The 20,084-nt window shown below is 44.2% G+C and overlaps 1 protein-coding gene across 1 annotated transcript in view; it reads left to right on the top strand.

Moving 5' to 3' along the window:
• The window catches only part of LOC130483966 (phosphatidylinositol 3,4,5-trisphosphate 3-phosphatase TPTE2-like), a 41,815-nt gene that overhangs the window by 8,150 nt on the left and 13,581 nt on the right, over window positions 1-20,084 (top strand). Inside the window, exons 3-11 of the mRNA XM_056856881.1 lie at window positions 976-1,020; window positions 1,989-2,138; window positions 4,404-4,523; window positions 7,170-7,269; window positions 11,194-11,257; window positions 14,857-14,921; window positions 16,602-16,662; window positions 18,190-18,271; window positions 19,423-19,511. Of these exons, the coding sequence (XP_056712859.1) occupies window positions 976-1,020; window positions 1,989-2,138; window positions 4,404-4,523; window positions 7,170-7,269; window positions 11,194-11,257; window positions 14,857-14,921; window positions 16,602-16,662; window positions 18,190-18,271; window positions 19,423-19,511 (776 nt within the window). The remainder of the gene's footprint in view (window positions 1-975; window positions 1,021-1,988; window positions 2,139-4,403; window positions 4,524-7,169; window positions 7,270-11,193; window positions 11,258-14,856; window positions 14,922-16,601; window positions 16,663-18,189; window positions 18,272-19,422; window positions 19,512-20,084) is intronic.

Raw genomic sequence — 20,084 nt, 5'->3', positions numbered from 1 at the left:
CTGACTTTCTCTACCTTTTAAGGAGAATCAAACCAGTTTATAATCTGAGTGTGGTGTAGTGGTTAAAAGCGGTGGTCTCTAATCTGAAAAACTGGGTTTGATTCCCCTCCTCCACATCAGTGGCAGACTAACCCACTATCCCGTTGGACTTCAAAATGCTTTACATTGCTTTGTAAGTTAGCATCTTAGGGTTGGATCCTAGTAGCTCTTCTATTAGGGAAAGAGTTAGGAAAGGGCCCCTTTTAAGTGCTGAAAAGGGTGTGCTGGGGATTGTGGGATGCATGTGGACAAAAGTAGGGGTTGTAACAAGGGGGTGGAATAGGGCTTGATCAAGCGCCAGAGCCGGTAGGATCTAACCCTTAATGCAATAGGAAGCTGCTGCCTAGTGAGCAAGTTTCCCAGAGGAATGTAATCATGTTACTTTAAATGCTGAAGGGTAGGAAACTGCTACCCATGGGGGCGGAGAACAGCTTTTCATGTTGTAGGCACTGTCTTCCTATAGCTCTGGATGGGAGAGTATATCATATTTGTAACACAATACCATTTTAATATAAATTACTAGGCTGGTTGGATTAACATGCACTCTGTGATTCTTCTTTTGCCAAGATGCCAGTGAGGAATCAAGCAGGATTGTTGAGCTCTGAGGAAGGTTTTGCTGATGAGCCTAGACATTTCGGTGAATACTGGTTGGGCATTCAGTTGTAGGAGAAACCTGGAGCCCTGGAAAGGCATTGTATAAAACTTTAAAAAGCACTGAGTTCTGTGGGCATTTGGGCACCCATTATTCTACAATATTTTCATCTGGATCTGTATAAATTATTGATTTTGCTGTTGTGTAGTTTTCTATTAGTTGCCCCCTCCAAAGGGCCAAACATATTCAGTGTTGGTTAGGCTACGAAAACCTGCCACGTAGACACCTTAGTACTACTACTAATAATCTTCCGATTGTCCTCCCCTTCTTGTTTTCCAAACTAGTATTCTTAAGAAGATTTCTCCATATGTGATGTCTTTTGGATTCAGGTAAGTATAAACCACAAAATAAGCATAAATAAAAGCACCCCTACCTTTTTGCCATTCTTCAAATTTGAGAACTTTGAAATTGCTCCCTTGTTTTTCCTAAAAAACAATTTTGGTTGGAAGCATGTGTGGCCTAAACACTTATTTGACACATCAGACAGTAGGGTATGGTAATCAGGGTATGATATGATAATCAGTAGGTGTCATAACACATACACGGTACAGATTTATTGCATATAGCCAAAGGCCGTTACAATCAAGTAGACACAATCAAATCAGATTCAACAAGAAAACGGTTAAAATCAAGTAAAATTTTTTTAAATCAAATACAAATGTTGTCTGGTTTAACTGCAATGCTGGCTCGAATTTTCCTGGCTGCTAGGACAAAAAGAGACATACTGTAAGTGACAGCAGAGTCAGTATCACTTTTCTCCTGATCATTAAAACAGCTAATCTTGGGTAAAAAAGACCAGTAGGTGTCATAACTAGACTCTTTATTGCTAGGTTGGCAGCTCTGGGTTAGGAAATTACCAAATGGTTTGGGAGTGGAGCCTGTGGAGGGCAGGGGAGGGATCGCAGCATGGTGTAATGGCATAGAGTCCACCTTCCAAAACTGCTATTTTCCCAGGGGAACTGATCACGTAGTCTGGATATCAGTTATAATTCCAGGAGATCTCCAGGCCTCTCTTGGAGGTTGGCAACCCTATGTATTGTACACTCTGCCACCATCCTTGAGCACAATATGCTTGCATTACATGTTTTTGTTTAATAGATCTGTGCCATTAATTGAGGTCAACCAAAATAGTTGCAGTTTATCAATTTGTTAGATGTTGTTTTAATAGCATTTTTTGGTCCCCTTTCTGGAGACCGTAATGTGATATTGATAACGTAGTGAGGAAAACCAATGAGATATTTTTCCTTTTCTGTGATGCTTGCCTTTTGAAAGTTTACCACTTCTTTCCCTTTTGCAGATTATTTGGCGTTGTGCTTATTTTTGTGGACATTCTACTTGTGATTCTATCTCTAGTGGTGGATGACCCAAATGAGATCATTGAAAGCATCTCTCTGGCTATAGCACTCTTCTTCTTCATAGATGTTCTCTTGCTAGTTTATATTGAAGGGTAAGAATATGAATATCTGCAGAATATTCATGTGTATCCACTGTTGTAGAAATCCCCATAGAGTAAAATGTGAAGGCTTAGGTTTGATCTTGGGGACAACAGGTAAGTCTATCACACTACCATAAAAATCCACTTTGCAGTACTTTTATTGGATCAGGCTCTGGAGACAGGGAGAGATGCTTTGTAATTCTTTTAGAAACAGAGAACTCCAGAGATACTGTACTTCCTCTTCTACAGCGTGCAGGGAATTTGCCATTGGTTCTCACTATGGTTTGATGTGGGCTAAATATGTGTTCCTTGTGATTTTTTTGGGTATCATTTCTAGTAACGAAATGACTGGACCCAATTTAGATAATGAGAGCCGTCCAGTGGTGCCAACCCACCGACCTATCTACTCAGGGGATTTCCCTGATAGGTTAGAACAATATATGTATTTGTAAATTAAAAGAATCACCTCCAAAGCTGGCCTAGTGAGGACTTAAAATGCTCCAGGCAGAGTGGAATGCTGAAAGCAGCAGAATGTTTTGGGTTGTTTTTGTTTTTTTAAGAAAAAAGGCAGGAAATCATCCTGCTTGATCTCTTGAAAGCCTAACTGCATGTTACATTTTCTTCATGTTTGTGCTGGGCTTTGTTAATCAGACACACAAATACAAGTTCTGTACTTGAGACTTAGTTTCCAGGCACAATCCCAGCCAGTATGGTGGTGTGGTTAAGAGTGGTGGTTTGGAGCGGTGGACTCTGATCTGGAGAACCGGGTTCGATTCCCCACTCCTCAACTTGAGCAGCAGAGGCTAATCTGATGAACTGGATTTGTTTCCCCACTCCTACACATGAAGCCAGCTGGGTGACCTTGGGCTAGTCACAGCTCTCTCAGAATTCTCTTAGCCTCACCTACCTCACAAAGTGTCTGTTGTGGGGAGGGGAAGGGAAGGTGATTGTAAGCCAGTTTGATTCCTCCTTAAGGGGTAGAGAAAGTCAGCATATAAAAACCAGCTCTTCTTCTCACACAGGGGCACCATTTGGATCAGGACTATGGTATGTGGAGAGAAAAGGCTTAAGCTTTTTCCCCTCATGCTGTTGAAATGGCCCTGCTGGGATCTGCTTTACCTCATTGAGGAAACTTGTGTACTGAAGGCTACACACAAGTTTCCCCAGCGGAGCAAATAGTGGCTCCCTGGGGCCATTTCGGGACAGGAAACTGAAGCGGGGATGGAGGCTTAAGTCCAGTCTCTGTGCCCATTCTGTCCGGTTCCAAATTGGAACCACAGACACCTGGGGATTGGCCCACATGAAGCTGTCTCTCACTAAGTGAGACAGTTGGTCTGTCAATACTGCCAGAGTAGATAATACCAGTAATTCTTCATGGTCTCAGATTAGAGGCCTTTGAGATCACCTACCACCAGATTCTTTTAGCTGGAGATGGTGGGGATTGAACCTGAGACCTTCTGCATGCTGACACTGAGCCCCCCACCCAATGCTATTTGTTCACATCTGGCGACCCAGGGAGGACTTGATCTGTACCATGATTATTTTTAATTGTTCACATTTTTTTGTATTTTTGCTGTATTTGCTGGTCATGGACCATAATAAATACTTTTGATCCTGGGAGGATGTGAGCAAAATGTAATGTGTAGTTGAGCCCCTTGGAGGCTGGCAAATTCTAGAGGGGAAATCTTGGTTTGGGACTCTTAAAAGTCCCTTCCCTGCAATTCCTCATGGGCTCCAGCTTGTACAGGCCTAATTCTGGAATGGCTCTTAGCTGGATCTTTAGCAAGGGGCTTGCTTTGTTAACCTTGTCTTCTGGGGCAGATGATGAGGAAGAACAGCTCTGAAAAAGCCCCACCCTCACAAAGGACAGAGAGAGGAGGAGCCAGTCCTTCAGTTGTTCTGAGCCCTGTCTCTGGCTCATCTGGGCTGGGAGTCACCTTTCTCAGTCCCAGCTGTGCTCTTCTTTCCTGGCCTGGACCAGCCCGGGGTGAGGGTGGGGAGGCAGTCAGCCCACCAGGAAATTCCCTGTTGGCTATAACAGTCAGTCCAACCCTACTTGTATTTCAGGTTAATGCTGTTCTATAGCCAATTGCCAGACAGCTCCTTGCAAGATCAGGCTGTAGTAGTTCCTAAGTCTTGTGGGGAATATTCTTTATCTCTGCTGATGAAAGTTTAGTAGGCCTGGCCTCCCAAAGACCTGAAACAACCACCACCGATCATCTACAGATAATTGCTGCTGACTAGTTACTCATATCCTTGCCTGCTTTTGTTTTTCAGCTTCAAGAATTATTTCGCATCCAAGCTAAATATTCTGGATTCTGTTGTTGTTGTAGGCACACTGATGATAAATATAATATATTATGTGACTGACGTAGGTGGAGTCGGCCAATTTCCAAGGTATGGGGCGTGGTGCAGCCTCCTTCCCCTCTTCCCCTCTATCAGTGGAAGATACCCAGAATTCTTTGCAATGGGCTGGTCTGGTGGGTACAATTAATGCTGTTTTTAAAAAGTGCCTGGTGTTGAGCGTCCTGTCCTCCAGTAGGTTGTCTGTGATCATATGAAGCTTAGACACTCTTCTTCTTTTCCTCTGGTTTAGGGATGTGCATTAATTTCCAAACTGAATGGTGGGGGGGGGGGGGAGAACCAAAAAAGCTCCATTCATTAAATATGGTAGAGTGATCCCTGATGTGGCGCCCACATGTGTCCCTTCCCAGTTCCCGTGCCCTTCTTCCCCAAAGCCAAGAGCAAGTTCTGGTGGTGTTCTACCTCATTGGAGCAGGAGTGGCTTTGAAAGAGCCCAGGATCCATCGCCTTTCTGTGTATTTGTAAACAGACGCCTTCTTAATGGAAGGATACTTGGCTTGCCTCCTCCCAACATTTTGTGATTGGCCCCTGCACATGCCCCTCCTTCCCACAGAATTCATTTTGTGGTGGTGCTCACTACCTATTCTCGAAATCCCAATAGTGTCCACAGGCTCAACAGTGTTGGGGACCCCTGGGTTACAGTGATTAAGAATAAATAATGAACAGTTGCCGTTTGTTCCTGTAGCATCTGGGTTTAGCAGATTTAAGGAAGTCAGTGGGTAGATTCAGTGTCAGTTTCATGACAGTAAAACCGGTCTTGCAACAAAAGATAATTGTGCTGATAGGCCCTTTTGCCAATTTGTTGTTTGCTGAATGGTTAGTCTGTCTCTGTTGAGTACCCAAGATTGGGTGAGATGAAAAAAATATAAATAATAAAAATTTATAATTTATTAGAAGCGCTATATAAGAATTAAAATTATTTAAAAACCGTTAAAATAGCACAATGGCAGTTCTTAAAGTTGATGTCTGTCACCACAAGCCAAGCGCGTTTTCTCAGTGGTCTATTTAAATCATATATAAAGCATGCACACACATTACAAATATATTAACATATACAGGCAATGTACAACAGACCAGGCATGTAATAGGTTGTATATATTTACCAATTACACCAACACATGAAGCTGCCTTATACTGAATCAGACCCTTGGTCCATCAAAGTCAGTATTGCCTGCTCAGACTGGCAGCGGCTCTCGAGGGTCTCAGGTAATGGGACATTTGGTAGGTTTTTATGCTGGACTGTATATGTCTCCCACATAAGTTGCGTGCAAGTATCAACCTATTCAAACCGATATCAACCTTAAGAAATGCCATTGTGCAATTTTAACGGTTTTAAAATAATTTTAATTCTTATATAGCGCTTCTAATAAATTATAAATTTTAATTATTTCTATTTTTTTCATCCCACCCAACCTTGGGTACCTAACTTCTGTTTTCTAGGTTGGGTTCTATTCCCCTCTTTTTTTCTTCTACTAGTCTATCTCTCTGTCATTACTTCAGTGCATACAGCTAGTGATTTTCTATGTGTGTGTTACTAATACCGACTTCATTACGTACACCATCGCAGTATTATTGCCCATCTCAGGGGTGCAAGCACAATGTCCGCTATCTTGGAAGGGAGAGGCAGATAGTATTACAAACTGCTCTCTGCCTTCCGGATCGCTGCTTTCTCTGTCAGGGTGCCAGATATCTGCCTCTGCCATGCAATTAGACCAGGTGGCGGGGACAAATGGATAAGCTACCTAGGTGCTACAGCATCTAACTTCTAAACGTATTACTCGCACTTCATTTTCAGTAGTTCTGCTCACGTTCAGTCTACTCTTAAAACATGGGCTGGGCACCGAATGGGAAATGAGTGAGAAGAGAAGGCTATGGGAGACATGTTTAGGGTAGGGCTGGCTCACATGACCTCTTCACCTATGGCAAAGACTGAGGTGGTGTTCCTTGTTAGGAGTAGCAGTACATCAATAGTTCTTGGCCATGACTTATGCCAAGGAATGGTTGCTGCTCGAGTGGTGGTTTCCCTCCCATACACTTCTTCAGAGGGGGTATAAATGAGTGTCCTCATTTATAAATGAGAGCCAGCATGGTGTAGTGGTTAAGAGTGGTGGACTCTAATCTGGAGAACCGGGTTTGATTCCCCACTCCTCCACATGAGCGGCGGAGGTTTATCTGGTGAACTGGATTTGTTTCCCCACTCCTACACATGAAGCCTGCTGGGTGACCTTGAGCTAGTCACAGCTCTCTCTCTCAGAACTCTCTCAGCCCCACCTACCTCATAAGGTGTCTGTTGTGGGGAGAGGAAAGGAAGGAGATTGTAAGCCGGTTTGATTTTATTAGAAGGTAGAGAAAGTCGGCATATAAAACCAACTCCTCCTCTTCTTCTTCTTACTCTTCCAACCATTCAGTGCTGGTGGCAGAAAGACCAGGAAATCATTGTCTCCACCGTAACTATAGTATGGACATCATGTGTAAGATCTGGTACACCGTACCATGTAGGTTGAGGCAGTTATGGTGCTGATCGCTCTGTCCAAACCCCGCGTGGTTTGTAAATTTCTGTAACCTGGCAAATCCCTCCAGTTGGAAAAGCTTTTGGAGTTGGACCTGGGTGGACATATTCCTAAACTGTTGCCTCTGACTGGTGCCTTTGCATGATCCTATTTTTTCCCTGTTGCTCAGAATAGTGGTTATCTTCCGATCCTTGAGGATTATAATTCTGATAAGAATATTTCGTTTGGCTTCTGAGAAAAGACAACTTGAAAAAGCATCCCGGAGGATGGTAAGGTGGTTTAGAAGTACTTTTTACTCTTAAATGTTTACTTAAAAAAAGTAACTACAATCATTTCTTGTATTTGAAAGGTAATGGCAATCCAAATCTATATTTAAATGCAAAACTGCACAGGAACTGCATTAGGATCTTCTGCAGTTTTTTTTTACTCCCTCTTGAATACACACCTTAACGTGGTGAAGGGGACCAAGTGTGTCAGTGAAGCTGAGAGCCAAACCTTTAGACTGTAAAGAGTCACTCAAGACTAAGATACCAGACTAAGATGCATCCACCCCCTTAAGGAATCAGTGGCTACATCAGCAGAAGAAAACAGACAGTTCCAATGGTGATGGGTGCGGAGGCATCCTTGAAGGGTGTTTACTGGGATGTAGTAGCAGTGGAATGTGACACCAGCGAAGAATCTTTCATAGATGACGGTAATGACACTTTAGCTAACGCTGGTTTATACTGCACAGAAGAAGCAACGATAAACCTTTCCTTTCCTTTTATTTCAAGCTCATCTGACCAAAGGTCTTGAGTACAACATACATAACCTAAAATGTTAACATTATTTTATCTTATTAAAATATACAACAGCAGTAGCTTTAAACTCTTAAAATACTTAAAACACTTTAAAATTAAAAATAATAACTAACAATAAGTGAGTTGCTTTACAGGCATAACTACAAAACATTAATATCACTAATTAATAATAGTTTAGCTTTTCCGCGCCTTTAAGGAAACTATTATTCATTGTCATGGCTTCTGTGCAGTCCCACATGGGAAATGCGCTTGCGCAGGCCAGCCGTGGAAATCTAGCAAGCTTTTAGCGAGGTATAGCTCTTTAAGAGCGCTCAGCCCCCCTCCCTCCGTGTCTCCGAGCCCAATGGTTCTTCCTGCCCGAAAGGACACGTGACGAGGGGGAGGGGCAGTGCTCTTCCCTCAGTTCTTTCTCTGCAGCCATGGAGTTAGGAAATTGAGTTTTGCGAGTTTTCTTCAAAACTCGGTGAAGTAAAATTTTCTGAAAATGACATGGCTTTCTTCAAAAAGTGCTGCACGTGCAGCTCCAAGATGGCTCAGAGCGATGAGCAAGATGATTGCCTGTTTTGTCTTGGTGAGGGCCACATTCCGTCGACTTGCAAGGCCTGTAGCCTATTTACTACGAAGGCTAGGCAAGAGAGGGCCTCTCGCCTGAAGGCCTCCCTTTGGGAGAAAATGCTTAAGGCCCTGGATAAATCCACCCAACCTTCCAGACCCAAGGCTCCTTCGGTGGTTTCCATCCCTGCGACCAAACCGGGTCCCGCTAAGGAGAAGGCTTCGGAGAAGCGGGCGACGTCCGAGCCTTCTGGAAAAAAGTCCAAGAAAAATTCTAAACACCTTTCGCTGCCGAAAGAAAAATTGGCACCGAAATGGGATAAGGGCGGTAAATTGCCGTTGACTCAGGGGATCGATGTCTGGGAAGCAATATCGTCCTCTTTCCCCCATCGGAGTTGAGCCCCGTCAAGGTTGCCTCTGAAAGGCGACCGGAGGCATCATTCGAAATCGCCCTGTCGTCGTCGGGAGTCGATGCCTGGTGTGTCTCCTCGACGTCGTGACTCGAGGAGTCGAGAGGTCGTTCGCCTCCGAGGTCTCCTTAATGTCGGTTGTAGGATCCGGGCGCTGTGCGCTCTCCTTGGAGGGTCGACGCTTGCTTTTCATCGTCGGAGGACGAGGCGCTGGAGGTTCCGTTGCCTGAGTTGGGGCTGGCTGCAGGAGATGCCCCCGTTCCTGCCTCCTATGGTCCGTGGGCACACCACCACCATCAACATTGGTCGTGTTGCCCGCCGTATCCTGCTCCTGAGTATGGCATATGTTCGCCTTCTGCCGGGGGATCCCGGCACCGATGTCCGCCTTCTCCCAGACCATCCACCTCAGCTCCACAGATGTCAGCACCAGATGTGGGCCATGGGTATGGTTCCGAGTGGGACGAGGGTGACAAGGCTGTGGACTCGGACAGAGACTCTGAATCCATGTCGGTCCCTTCGCCCGACGAAGCCTTGGGTGACCCCTCCCCGGTGTCCCCCACGGAGGACTTTAAGTTGTATATAATGACCAGATGGTCCGTATGGCAAAGTCCTTGGGTGTAGAGGTAGGGGCGGCTGAGCCCAGGCCTTCTGATCCTATAATGGATGTACTGTATGCAGCTGAATCCTCCCCAATTCACCTTCCTATGGTTAAAGGGCTTTTGGATATCGCCCAGTCTATCTGGGAGAGACCCGCCTCAGTTGCTCCCTCCATTAAGAAAATTTAGCCCGTCATGTGGCAGATGCAGCCAGCAGGGCTATGGCCTCTGCGGTGGCTCTTAGCCGCCACTCGTGGCTTCGTTCCTCCAGCCTGGCTCCAGATGCCAAGGCTAAAGTGGAGGACGTGCCTTTTGATAAGCAAGGCCTTTTCAATGAGCAAACTGATGACACTCTAGATAAAATGCGGAAAAACAGGAAAATGCAAAGTACTTAGGGGTCACTCAGCAAAGTTTCCAGTCGGAAACCCCGCTAATACCTCAGACAGGGACAGGTGTCCTATTCTGGTAGGCAGTCCAGGTATCAGCCTTACAGTTCTGGCCAGCAGGGCCAATCTAGACCCTACTATCTGCCTGTGCAGAATAAGCGCTTCCAATACAAGCCTAGGGGCAGAAGGGAACCTCAATCCTCCCCTGACAGGTCCTCTGGGGAAAAAAGACACTTCCTGACTGGTTCAGGTGTATTATGGTCCTGTATTACAGTTTGGCAACAGATTGTCTGTTTTCTGGCACAGTTGGTGCTCTGTTACTTCTGACTCTTGGTTTCTGTCGTTAATAAAGTTTGGTTACTATCTGGAGTTTTGTTCTTTCCCGCCCTGTGGACCCCCATCTGGGCCCCAGCCTCATGCCCTTCCCCCTCTTACTGAGGAGGTTGCTCAGTTGCTGCAGAAGGGTGCAGTCACTGAGGTTCCATCTGCTGAACTCGCATCTGGTTTTTATTCCAGATATTTCTTAGTAGAGAAGAACAGAAGAGGACAGTGTCCAATCCTAGACCTGAGGGAACTCAATAAACACCTCAGAGTTCGTTCTTTTTGTATGCTGTCGCTGCATGACATCCTGGCCCTTCTCCATGCAGGTTCCTGGTTTGGGGTCCTTGACTTAAAAGATGCTTACTTTCATGTATCTATTCATGTGGCATGCAGGAGGTACCTCAGATTCCAATGTGATGGGAGGTTCTATCAGTACACTGTGCTCCCCTTTAGCTTGGCCACAGCACCTAGGATTTTCACCAAGTGCATGGCCGTGGTCATGGCCTACTTGGCCCGGACGGGCTGTACTTTTATGCAAGTGCCTAGGAAAAAACCGATCATATACCTAAACAAGATGTGCTGGTAATCATAGGTGGCTGGAATGCAAAAGTAGGAAACAAAGCAGAAGCAAATATTGTCAGGAAATCTGGAGTAGAGCTCCAAAAAGAAAAAGGAGAGCAACTCACAGAATTTTGTGAAGCCAACCATTTGCAAACACGTGCTTCAGGCAACCAAACACAATAGTATTCATGGACTTCACTGGATGGCCCATATAGAAAGCAAATAGATTATGTAATCAGAAGCTGAGCTCTAGTCACTCATACCACCCTAAAACACATACCAACACTGTACTGTTTTGTAAAGGTTAGAACAGGTTATGAGAAATTCCTCTGCTCGTGCAGATATAGGGTACAGAACGTGAGCTGTTTTGTTCCTTGTGCTTGAGACGTACTGCAGTCCCATTCTTATTAGCCAAGCTGGTAAGAGTGACCTTGGGGAAACAGTTCCAAAGAAAGCATCGTCAACCCTTGTTGAACCGAACTAAAATGTGATCTATTAGTACCAAACCCTTGGCAGCATTTATTTCTAGGTTAATGACTTCCTTAACCCTTTTTTCCCCCCTCATAGGTTTCAGAAAACAAAAGACGTTATCTAAAAGATGGCTTTGATTTGGATCTCACTTACATCACTGGTATGTACAGCTTGATTTAGAAACTGGTTGCCATAAACTCATGTCATGGGAAGCAGCAGAAATCCAACATTCCACAATTCGGAAAGAAAGTGTGTTTGAACATTGGAGAATCCCCTTGACTCTATTTCCCTTCCCCAGTACTTAAGATACTTAAACTATTCCTGGGGGGTGGGGGGAGGGAATACACCAATGCAGTGCTAAAGAAAATCTTGCCAAGTGCTTCAGGTGGTTAAAGTCTAACCATTATGTGGCAGGATGGCCAAAGTTCTGAGGACACGCAGCACAATTTTCACACGGCCAAAGAGCCACGACACTGCCAATGTTTTTCCTTCTTTTCTTTTTTGCTTCCTGAACTGAGTCTGCAAGCAGAACCAGCTGCTTTGAACTTGTGTGTAGCTTCACACTCTTCTCCTCTCTTGCTTATTTCCACTGGGGAAATGGTCTTGAGTTGCCAGAGTACCAATAAATTAAATATTTAGGTGCCAATGCTGTCAAGGTAGACTGATGATTTAAATGAGAAACATGGGTACCAGTGACATTTCCGGCAAAGAACAGAGTGCCGGTTGCAAGGATGAGGGACGCCCCAGCTGCTGTAGCTTGTGGTTTTAGTGACACAAATTTCCTGCAGCTTGGGCCTTTGGCGTGTGAACCTTGAGTCCACACTGAGTGGAGAAAAGTGGGCTAAAATGCCCAATTAATTTTTTTTCCTTATTGGGAGTCTATGTGTGTGTGAAGTGCCGTCAAGTCGCAGCTGACTTATGGCAACCCCTTTTGGGATTTTCATTGTGAATTTCCTGCATTGTGTAGGGGGTTGGACTTGATGACCCTGGTGGTCCCTTCCAACTCTATGATTCTATGAGTAGCAGAACTGGAGAAAATTTGAGTCAAAGACCCTGGAGAGCCTTTGTCCTAGTAGACAAGATTAGGCTGGGACTGTAGCCTGGGGGTATAAGACTGTGTCGCATACTTCTGTAGATGGCCTTTTCAGGTGATCACTTTGTGTGACATTATGTTCATCACTTGTTCCAGGGGATGCAGATGGGTTCCCAGGAAGTAGCATCCAGGCACTGAAATAGCAAGAGCTTTCCACTGGGGAAATGATATTCTTCTCTTTGGCTTTGCATCCTTTGCAATTCCTCTGTGGTGGTGTGATTTTTCAGGAACCTGAGTTCGATCCTGACGGAAGTCGGTTTCAGGTAGCCGTCTCAAGGTTGACTCAGCCTTCCATCCTTCCGAGGTCGGTGAAATGAGTACCCAGCTTGCTGGGGGTAAAGGGAAGATGACTGGGGAAAGCACTGGCAAACCACCCCGCAAAGTCTGCCTTGGAAACATTGGAATGTGACGTCACCCCATGGGTCAGGAATGACCCTGTGCTTGCACAGGGGACCTTTACCTTTAATCTGTGAATATCTGTCCTTGATGTTATGTCTTGAGTGATTGTGAGCTCCCTTGCTGTGCTGTGTAGCACTAGAAGACTTGGGCACTAACGCTCTATAAAACAAGCTTTTAAAAGCAGCAACCTACTCTTCCACCCTAGTGTTGGAGGACACTTGCTATCCCTATATATATTTTTGTTGCACATCTCCTGTCCCCCTTTTTAAAAAATATCAGTATGGCAGTCCTCTTCGAGGAAAAGCTATCCCTCTTCTTGTTAAGAGAAGGCAAGGGTATTGTATTATCAGGGCTTGTTACTGTATGGGAAAGGCCCTGGGAGCAAGTGGGAGAGCATCTCTGTTGGAACTTACGTTGTGTGTGTGTAGTGCCCTTAAGTTGCTTCCAACTCATGGTGACCCTGTGAATCAATGTCCTCCAAAAGTCCCATCTTTGGCAGCCTTTCTCAGATCTTGCAAATTGAGGGCCATGGCTTCCTTTATTGAGTCAGTCCATCTCTTGTTGGGTCTTCCTCTTTTCCTCCTGCCCTCAACTTTTCCTAGCATGACTGTCTTTTCCAGTGACTCTTGTCTTCTCATAATGTGACAAAAATATGATAGCCTCAGTTTAGTCACTGTGTAACATAGTGCCGGGGAAAGTGCTGAACCACATTCACTTGGGAATAGCAACAAAAAGATGTTTCCTTTAAGCCTGGTTAGAAGGAAGAAAAGAATGAGAAGGCTCATGCATCGTTTGAGAAGCTCTTCCTGCTTGGTTTAATGTCTTCACCTTGCTTTTTCCCTTCAACTGGTCCTCCGTTACTGTTATGACACGCCGTTGAAAGTTGTATTCTCATCTTGCTTGATCATCCTGTTCATGCACTTTTTGTAGCAGTAGATGTATAAGCTGAGTTCAGCCTCCCGGCAGGGAAGCCTAACAGCCAGTTAACCTCTTTGATTGCTCATAAAATAGGAGGCTTGCTGTTTAATGACCTGAATGCGAAACTGCCCATTCCATTTTCACCCTTTTTTTAAAAAGCCTGCCAGAAACTGTGAGCAAATTATGGAGTGTAGCTTCCCAAGAGCTTTTGCATTTGTGTGTATAAATGCAAAACTACAGTTTCATAAAACAAATACAAGTTGAAGTGTTAGGCAGGAACAGCAGCCAGGCAGGAGTTTCATCTTGCCCTGCAAATGCATGCTTTTTTAAAGGGCTGATTTTTTAAACAAAAATCTGCTCTCCCCTCTATGGACCTCAGTGTACTGTTATGAGCACTACCATATGAGGGTAGATTCAGCTGAGAATGATAAGCCCACGTAGAGTATCCAGTGAACCTCACGGCCATGTGAAGGCTCCAGTCCACTTCTCCCTGAGGGAAGTCCAACACCACTTTGTCACTCTGACATTCCTAAAGGGCTTAAAATAGGGTGAAATATATATATATATTGCAACCGTAGTACATTTTTGCAGGCTAGCAATCGTTTCAGATAGCAATGTGCATACAGACTATATGAAAATCAGAGACAATATTTTTTTATATGTAAAGGGTAACAGATGTTGCTCTTGTATTAGTATAAAAGTTCTTGAGGATGGAATCCCAAGTTGTTGAAAAGTATGACCTTTGGGCATACTTGTATTTTAACTGGACAACTGTGGGTTGGAACCAGCGCAGCCTTTCTGCGGGCAAAAGGGACTTCTAGCCATAGAGCCCAACTTTCTTGGCTCTGCCCTCCTGTGGCAGCCTGGATTTGGGGGCATTTCAGGCAGTCACAGGAGGGTGGGGCAGAGAAAGTTGTGCTCTGCTGATAGAAGCCCCTGCGCCTGTCAAAAAGCTGTGCTGGATCCAGCCCCAATGATTGAACCCTACAGATCTGTTGTGTTTGTGGAGGTGTTTTCCTCAGGACAAAAAAATCTCCCCCCCCCCCACTCCAAATGCAAGAGCCTCTTCAGTTTGCAATGGAAGTTCCCTCTGCTAGCTCACTGATCTGTGGAATCCAGTCCCATAAAGCTAACCACTCAATCCCCGGCATCTCCAGTTAAAGGGACTAGTCAAGTAGGTGATGTGAAAGACCCCTACCTGAGACCTTGGAGAGCTGCTGCTAGTCTGAGTAGACAATACTGACTTTGATGGACCAAGGGTCTGATTCAGTATAAGGCAGCTTCATATGTTCATGTATTCACTATAACTCTTTTAGTGATTGTGCACTTTCCATTCATTTCGTCCTCAGCTCGTGTTATAGCAATGTCCTTTCCGTCTTCTGGGCAGCAGTCTTTCTACAGGAATCCTATATTGGTAACCTGAACTTTTTAAAATTAATTTTTATTTCATATAAATGTAAACATGCAAACAAATATAACAGAACAAGCACAGACAATACATTACATATACAAACAACACAATGCATATACAAAATCTAAAATATACTAAAAATAGGCTTTAGCTGAGTGGACATTCAAAATTTTTTGTTTCCCTCTTGCTATCTTTTTGTGAATACAGTCATAACTTTATAACATTAAATCTATTGCTTTATAACATTTGATCTACTGCTTTTTAATCAGTCTTTCTCTCTCATGGTGTAGATACTTCAAACTTGCATAAAAACCTAACCATTATTAAATCATTCTAACTACTTAGAATCTACTTATTATATACAACTTTATCTATTATATACTTTTCTATTATAGCATTATAACCAAACATTTTCATTTCTAGTTCTACATAGTTTACGAGATGTTATATAGCTTACAATTTTTTTGAAACTCTTCACTGTAACCTAAACTTTGAAAAGCTGTGCAAATAGCATTGGGCACAATCCCTGACCTTGAGGCCTTCTCAGACATTGTGATTGTAGTTGGGGAATAAACACAGCTCTTGCTGACCCAGTCTAGACGATGCCATCCCAGCAAGTGATGCCACTGCAGGCAAGGCAGATCGGGTCGCTCTGCCTTCCCACTGCAAGCCCCAGCTGCTGACTGATTCCAGCGCACAGCCTCCAGAAGCGTCGCAGCAGGTTCGTGGGGGAGTGACCCTTGCAAGACCTCTGCAAACACGTCCTCTGTGCTGCAAGTCCCTCTCCCGCCTAAACACTGGATTGAATCCCCTGCCAATTTCCAAGGGCTTCTCTAGCTTTTATTTTTCTTCCTCGATTCCTTTCAGATGGCATATCCATCTTGATAAAATGCATCTTACAAGTAAAAGTATCTCCACTGAGCAGGAAAAGCTGTGGCAGGTTTGACTCATGGTAGTAAGGTGCTAACAGACAGTAGTGGTATTGTCCTGGAAAAGGCCTTTCTAAATAAAGGTTGGATTATTTCCCTAGGGCTAGACTGTGTGGGTGGGGGGAGAGGGGGGAGGTTTCATGGTTGTGGCTTTTCTTCAGTGTTAGTTGTATAATAGCATCTAGTTAATATTTGATCCCTTGTTTCTTCTTTGCTCTGCAGGAATGGAAAAACGGGCCCTGTTTAATGAATACCAAAGCAACTAAAATGTTAATTGAATTAAATTCTCCATTACATTAATGAATTCTTGGAAACTAAGCCTGTGGTTAGTCACCACTAACCAGTCTACTAGAGATTAATTACAGGTGAAACATGGCCCAAAATTGGTTCTTGTAGGTTCTTGTACAGAGGAAGTGCATATTTTTAGGAAAGAAAATACCAAGACCACGGTTACACAGCCCGGATAACCTACAAGACCCAATGAACTCTGACCGTGAAAGCCTTCGACAATATTATGGCCCAAAATATTTAGCACACTTACCATCAAAATGTACCAGTACACTGACTGTAGCATTGTCAGGGAATACTCACCAGGAAGCTCTGAATTTCCAATCTTGCTCTTAAAAAACACAAATACAATAAAAACAACAAAAAACAACAACAAAAACCAGCCCAAGATCAAATGCATTCACCAGTGCGTCTAGCCTTTTCCCCAGTTGCAAACTCTTCTAATATCTTGCTTCCATTTTCCTAGGAAGTTGTAAGGTTCTTGGATACAAAACATGAAGACCACTATAAAGTCTATAACCTTTGCAGTAAGTGCCTTATCTGTATTGTCTTCTGACCCCACTGCTTTCACCAACTGCAGGATATAGTTTATTTGACCCCATTCAACAGAAGCCTTAAATCAACCTTGAAAGAAAATGAATTGGTGCTGTGCGGTTCTCACACTGCTACCTGCTTCAATGTACTGTATTAATCATAAGAACATAAGAAAAGCCTTGCTGGATCAGACCAAGGCTCATCAACTCCAGCAGTCTGTTCACACAGTGGCCAACCAGGTGCCTCTAGGAAGCCCCCAAACAAGACGACTGCAGCAGCACCATCCTGCCTGTGTTCCACAGCACCTAAGATAATAGGCATGCTCCTCTGATTCTGGAGAGAATAGGTATGCATCATGACTAGTAGCCATTTTAACTAATAGCCATGAATACCCCTTTTTTCCATGAACATGTCCACTCCCCTCTTAAAGTTGGCAGCACATTCTGGGGCAGGGAGTTCCACAATTTAACTATGCGTTGTGTGAAAAAATACTTCCTTTTATCTATTTTGAATCTCTCACCCTCCATTTTCAACAGATGACCTTGCGTTCTAGTATTTTGGGAGAGGGAGTATTCTGCTCCAGTCAACTAAAAATGAGCTCTGCTTAAGGATTTGGTCAATGGTCGACTTTGTTGCCAATAAAAAGCCATGTGGGAGCTCAATGCTGGATACTAACAGTGGGATACCTCAGAAAACGTCCTCTAGCAGGAGGGGAGTGGAGATTTTCACTGATCTCCCCAATGTTATTCCTGGGAGTCCGCCAGGAGCTGAATTTTAAGTATCATATTGGGCTACAGCAGGGGGTCCCACTGTGATGGAGATCCCTTCCACAGGATACACACTCGAGTCAAATAAGAATCTTCTCTGGGGTGAGGCAGTTGGTTTATTTACTTCATTTATAGTCCCCCTTTCTCACAGATCCAAGGTGGTTTCAGTGGTAATACCCTACTGTGGGAACTGTCACTAGGAGTGTTCTGTTATCTTAATGGTAATATGATTTGGTAGTGGAGAGGAGGTGCTTATATTTCTCTGCTGCTGCTTAAATATACTTTACACTTCCCTGCTTATGGCTTGGCCTGAAACTCTGCTTGACTCTCCCTAGAAGGCTGATTTTTTTGTTTTGTTTTTTAAACTACATTTGTATTGATTTTTAATAAGAAACACAAGTCTCTGAGCCAAAATGAAAAGCCCATGTTCAACCGGAAATATCCATTAATTACCTCAGAGACAGAAAGTAACTAATTTGAGGCTTGTAACTTGATCAGCGAACATTGTAATAAAAGGATACTTGGGCTGCAAATTCAGAACATTTTTTCTACTCAGCGACTCCCTCCTGTAAAGCAGGTCTGTGTCCCCACCCAGATCAGTCCACCACAGGGAGCAAAAGCTGACTTGGAAGACAAGTCTATGCCATGCCACACGAGGCAATCAGTTGAAATGTTTGAGCAAAATACAATTGGAATCTTTCCAAGAGATCGTTTGGGGGGCGCTTTAAATATGTAAATCCTCTTCCCTTGCAGGTGAACAGGGCTATGATCCACTGTATTTCCATTACAGGGTGGAGCGGTTCTTCATCGATGACCACAATGTTCCTGCTCTAGAGTAAGTAACATGCCAAGATGGTGCTGGGTTGCAGTCTGGTGATGGAAAACACTGTCAAGTCACAGCTGAGTTGCGGCTACCCCGTAGGGTTTTCAAGGCAAGAGTCAAACAGAGATGGTTTGCCATTGCCTGCCTCTGCGTAGCAACCCTAGGCTTCCTTGGATGTTGCCTATCTGACCCTGCTTGGCTTCCAGCATGATGTAGTGGTCAAGAGCAGTGGTTTGGAATGGTGGACTCTGATCTGGAGAACTGGGTTTGATTCCCCACTCCTCCACATGAGTGGCAAAGGCTAATCTGGTGAACTGGTTTTGTTTCCCCACTCCTACACATGAAGCCAGCTGGGTGACCTTGGGCAAGTTACAGCTCTGTTAGAGCTCTCTCAGCCCCACCTACCTCACAGGGTGTCTGTTGTGGGGAGGGGAAGGGAAGGTGATTGTAAGCCAGTTTGAGTCTCCCTTAAGTGGTAGAGATCCTTCTTCCAGGATCTGACAAGATCAGGCTATCCTTAGGTCAGGGCGCACACGGTCTACAGACTTAATAAATGTGAATATAAACTTCTTGGGAAGTCACCATATTTAAAAGATGTGCTGCTTTATCTAGCCCATAGCAAAGCTTGAATCCAGCCAAATTTTCCACAGGGGAGGAGGGGGGAATCCTTATTGATCACCAGAAGGTCGGTGCTTGGGATCATGGAACCAGCATGGAAAAGGCATGTGGGAGAGGACCCGTGAAAAGGCGGGGGAATTAAGAGAGATTGAATGAAAAAGCTGGCTGGATCCAACCCATTGTCCTCAGCTTCTTGCAAAGGAACTTAGGGAGATCTAATATAGCTGCTGGCAGCAAGATGCTTCACAAACTACTAGCCAACCGTGGTTCATGGATCACTGAAAAGGTGGCAAGATTCCTGATGACAGTGGTCAATCAGTGGGCACTTGGTTTGAAGAAGGAACACAGTACCGGGGATTGAATTATATTCAGACTCTATTTAAAGTTTATCTTTTATTTATTTTTCTACAATCTGTATTATGCCAATAAAGGTATTTGAATTTGAATATCGCTGCTGCAATAAACGGCAGATCATATTCTACATTTTCTAGAACAATAGCTCAGAAAGCTAAATCCTAAGTGAGGTATTTCCTTTATCTCTTAAGGGAGATGCTCAGGTTTACTGCTAATGTGAGGGAATGGATGAATCAAGACCCCAAGAACATTATAGTGATACACTGCAAAGGAGGGAAAGGTAAGTAGTCAATGTTCTGCTGAAAAGGAGAGGGCTAGCCTTGGGAAGAAGTGCGAGGAGGCTGAACTCGCATTGAATTTTCATTTGTTACCGTGAGGAGTCTGCCTGGGTTCAGTGCATTCCAAAATGGATTCTGTTTGGATTTTATAACTTGTTCTGTACCTGGAGGTGAAGGGAGGCAGCAACTTGCCTAGAAATGTGTAGCTAGTATATTTAATCTGGTGTTCATCAATCCTTAGATAGAGATCTTCATTGCTAATTGTTCTGTGTCCCATCCTTCTCCAAAGGAGCTTATGGCAGTGTACATGGTCTTTATTTTGTCCTTACACCAAACTCTGTGAAAGTTGGCTGGGATGAAGCCAAAAGCCCCATCGTAATTTCACACAGGCTGAATAATGTACTATCAATGGACTCTGCAACTGGATTTTACTGTGAGGAATGGCAAGAGCCACTTGCAAACAAATGCTAAAGTGCATTGAAAGTGGACTAAAAGTGCATTATTGGGCACGTGAGAAAGTGCTTTGGGTTTCAGCCCAGCCAGCTTTCACAGGGTTTGGTGTCAGGACAAAATTC

Source organism: Euleptes europaea, chromosome 10 (genome assembly GCF_029931775.1).
Source record: "Euleptes europaea isolate rEulEur1 chromosome 10, rEulEur1.hap1, whole genome shotgun sequence".
NCBI classification, from domain to species: Eukaryota; Metazoa; Chordata; class Lepidosauria; order Squamata; family Sphaerodactylidae; genus Euleptes; species Euleptes europaea.
Note: the sequence above shows the minus strand (reverse complement) of the source record. Positions and strands in the feature narration are given on the sequence as shown.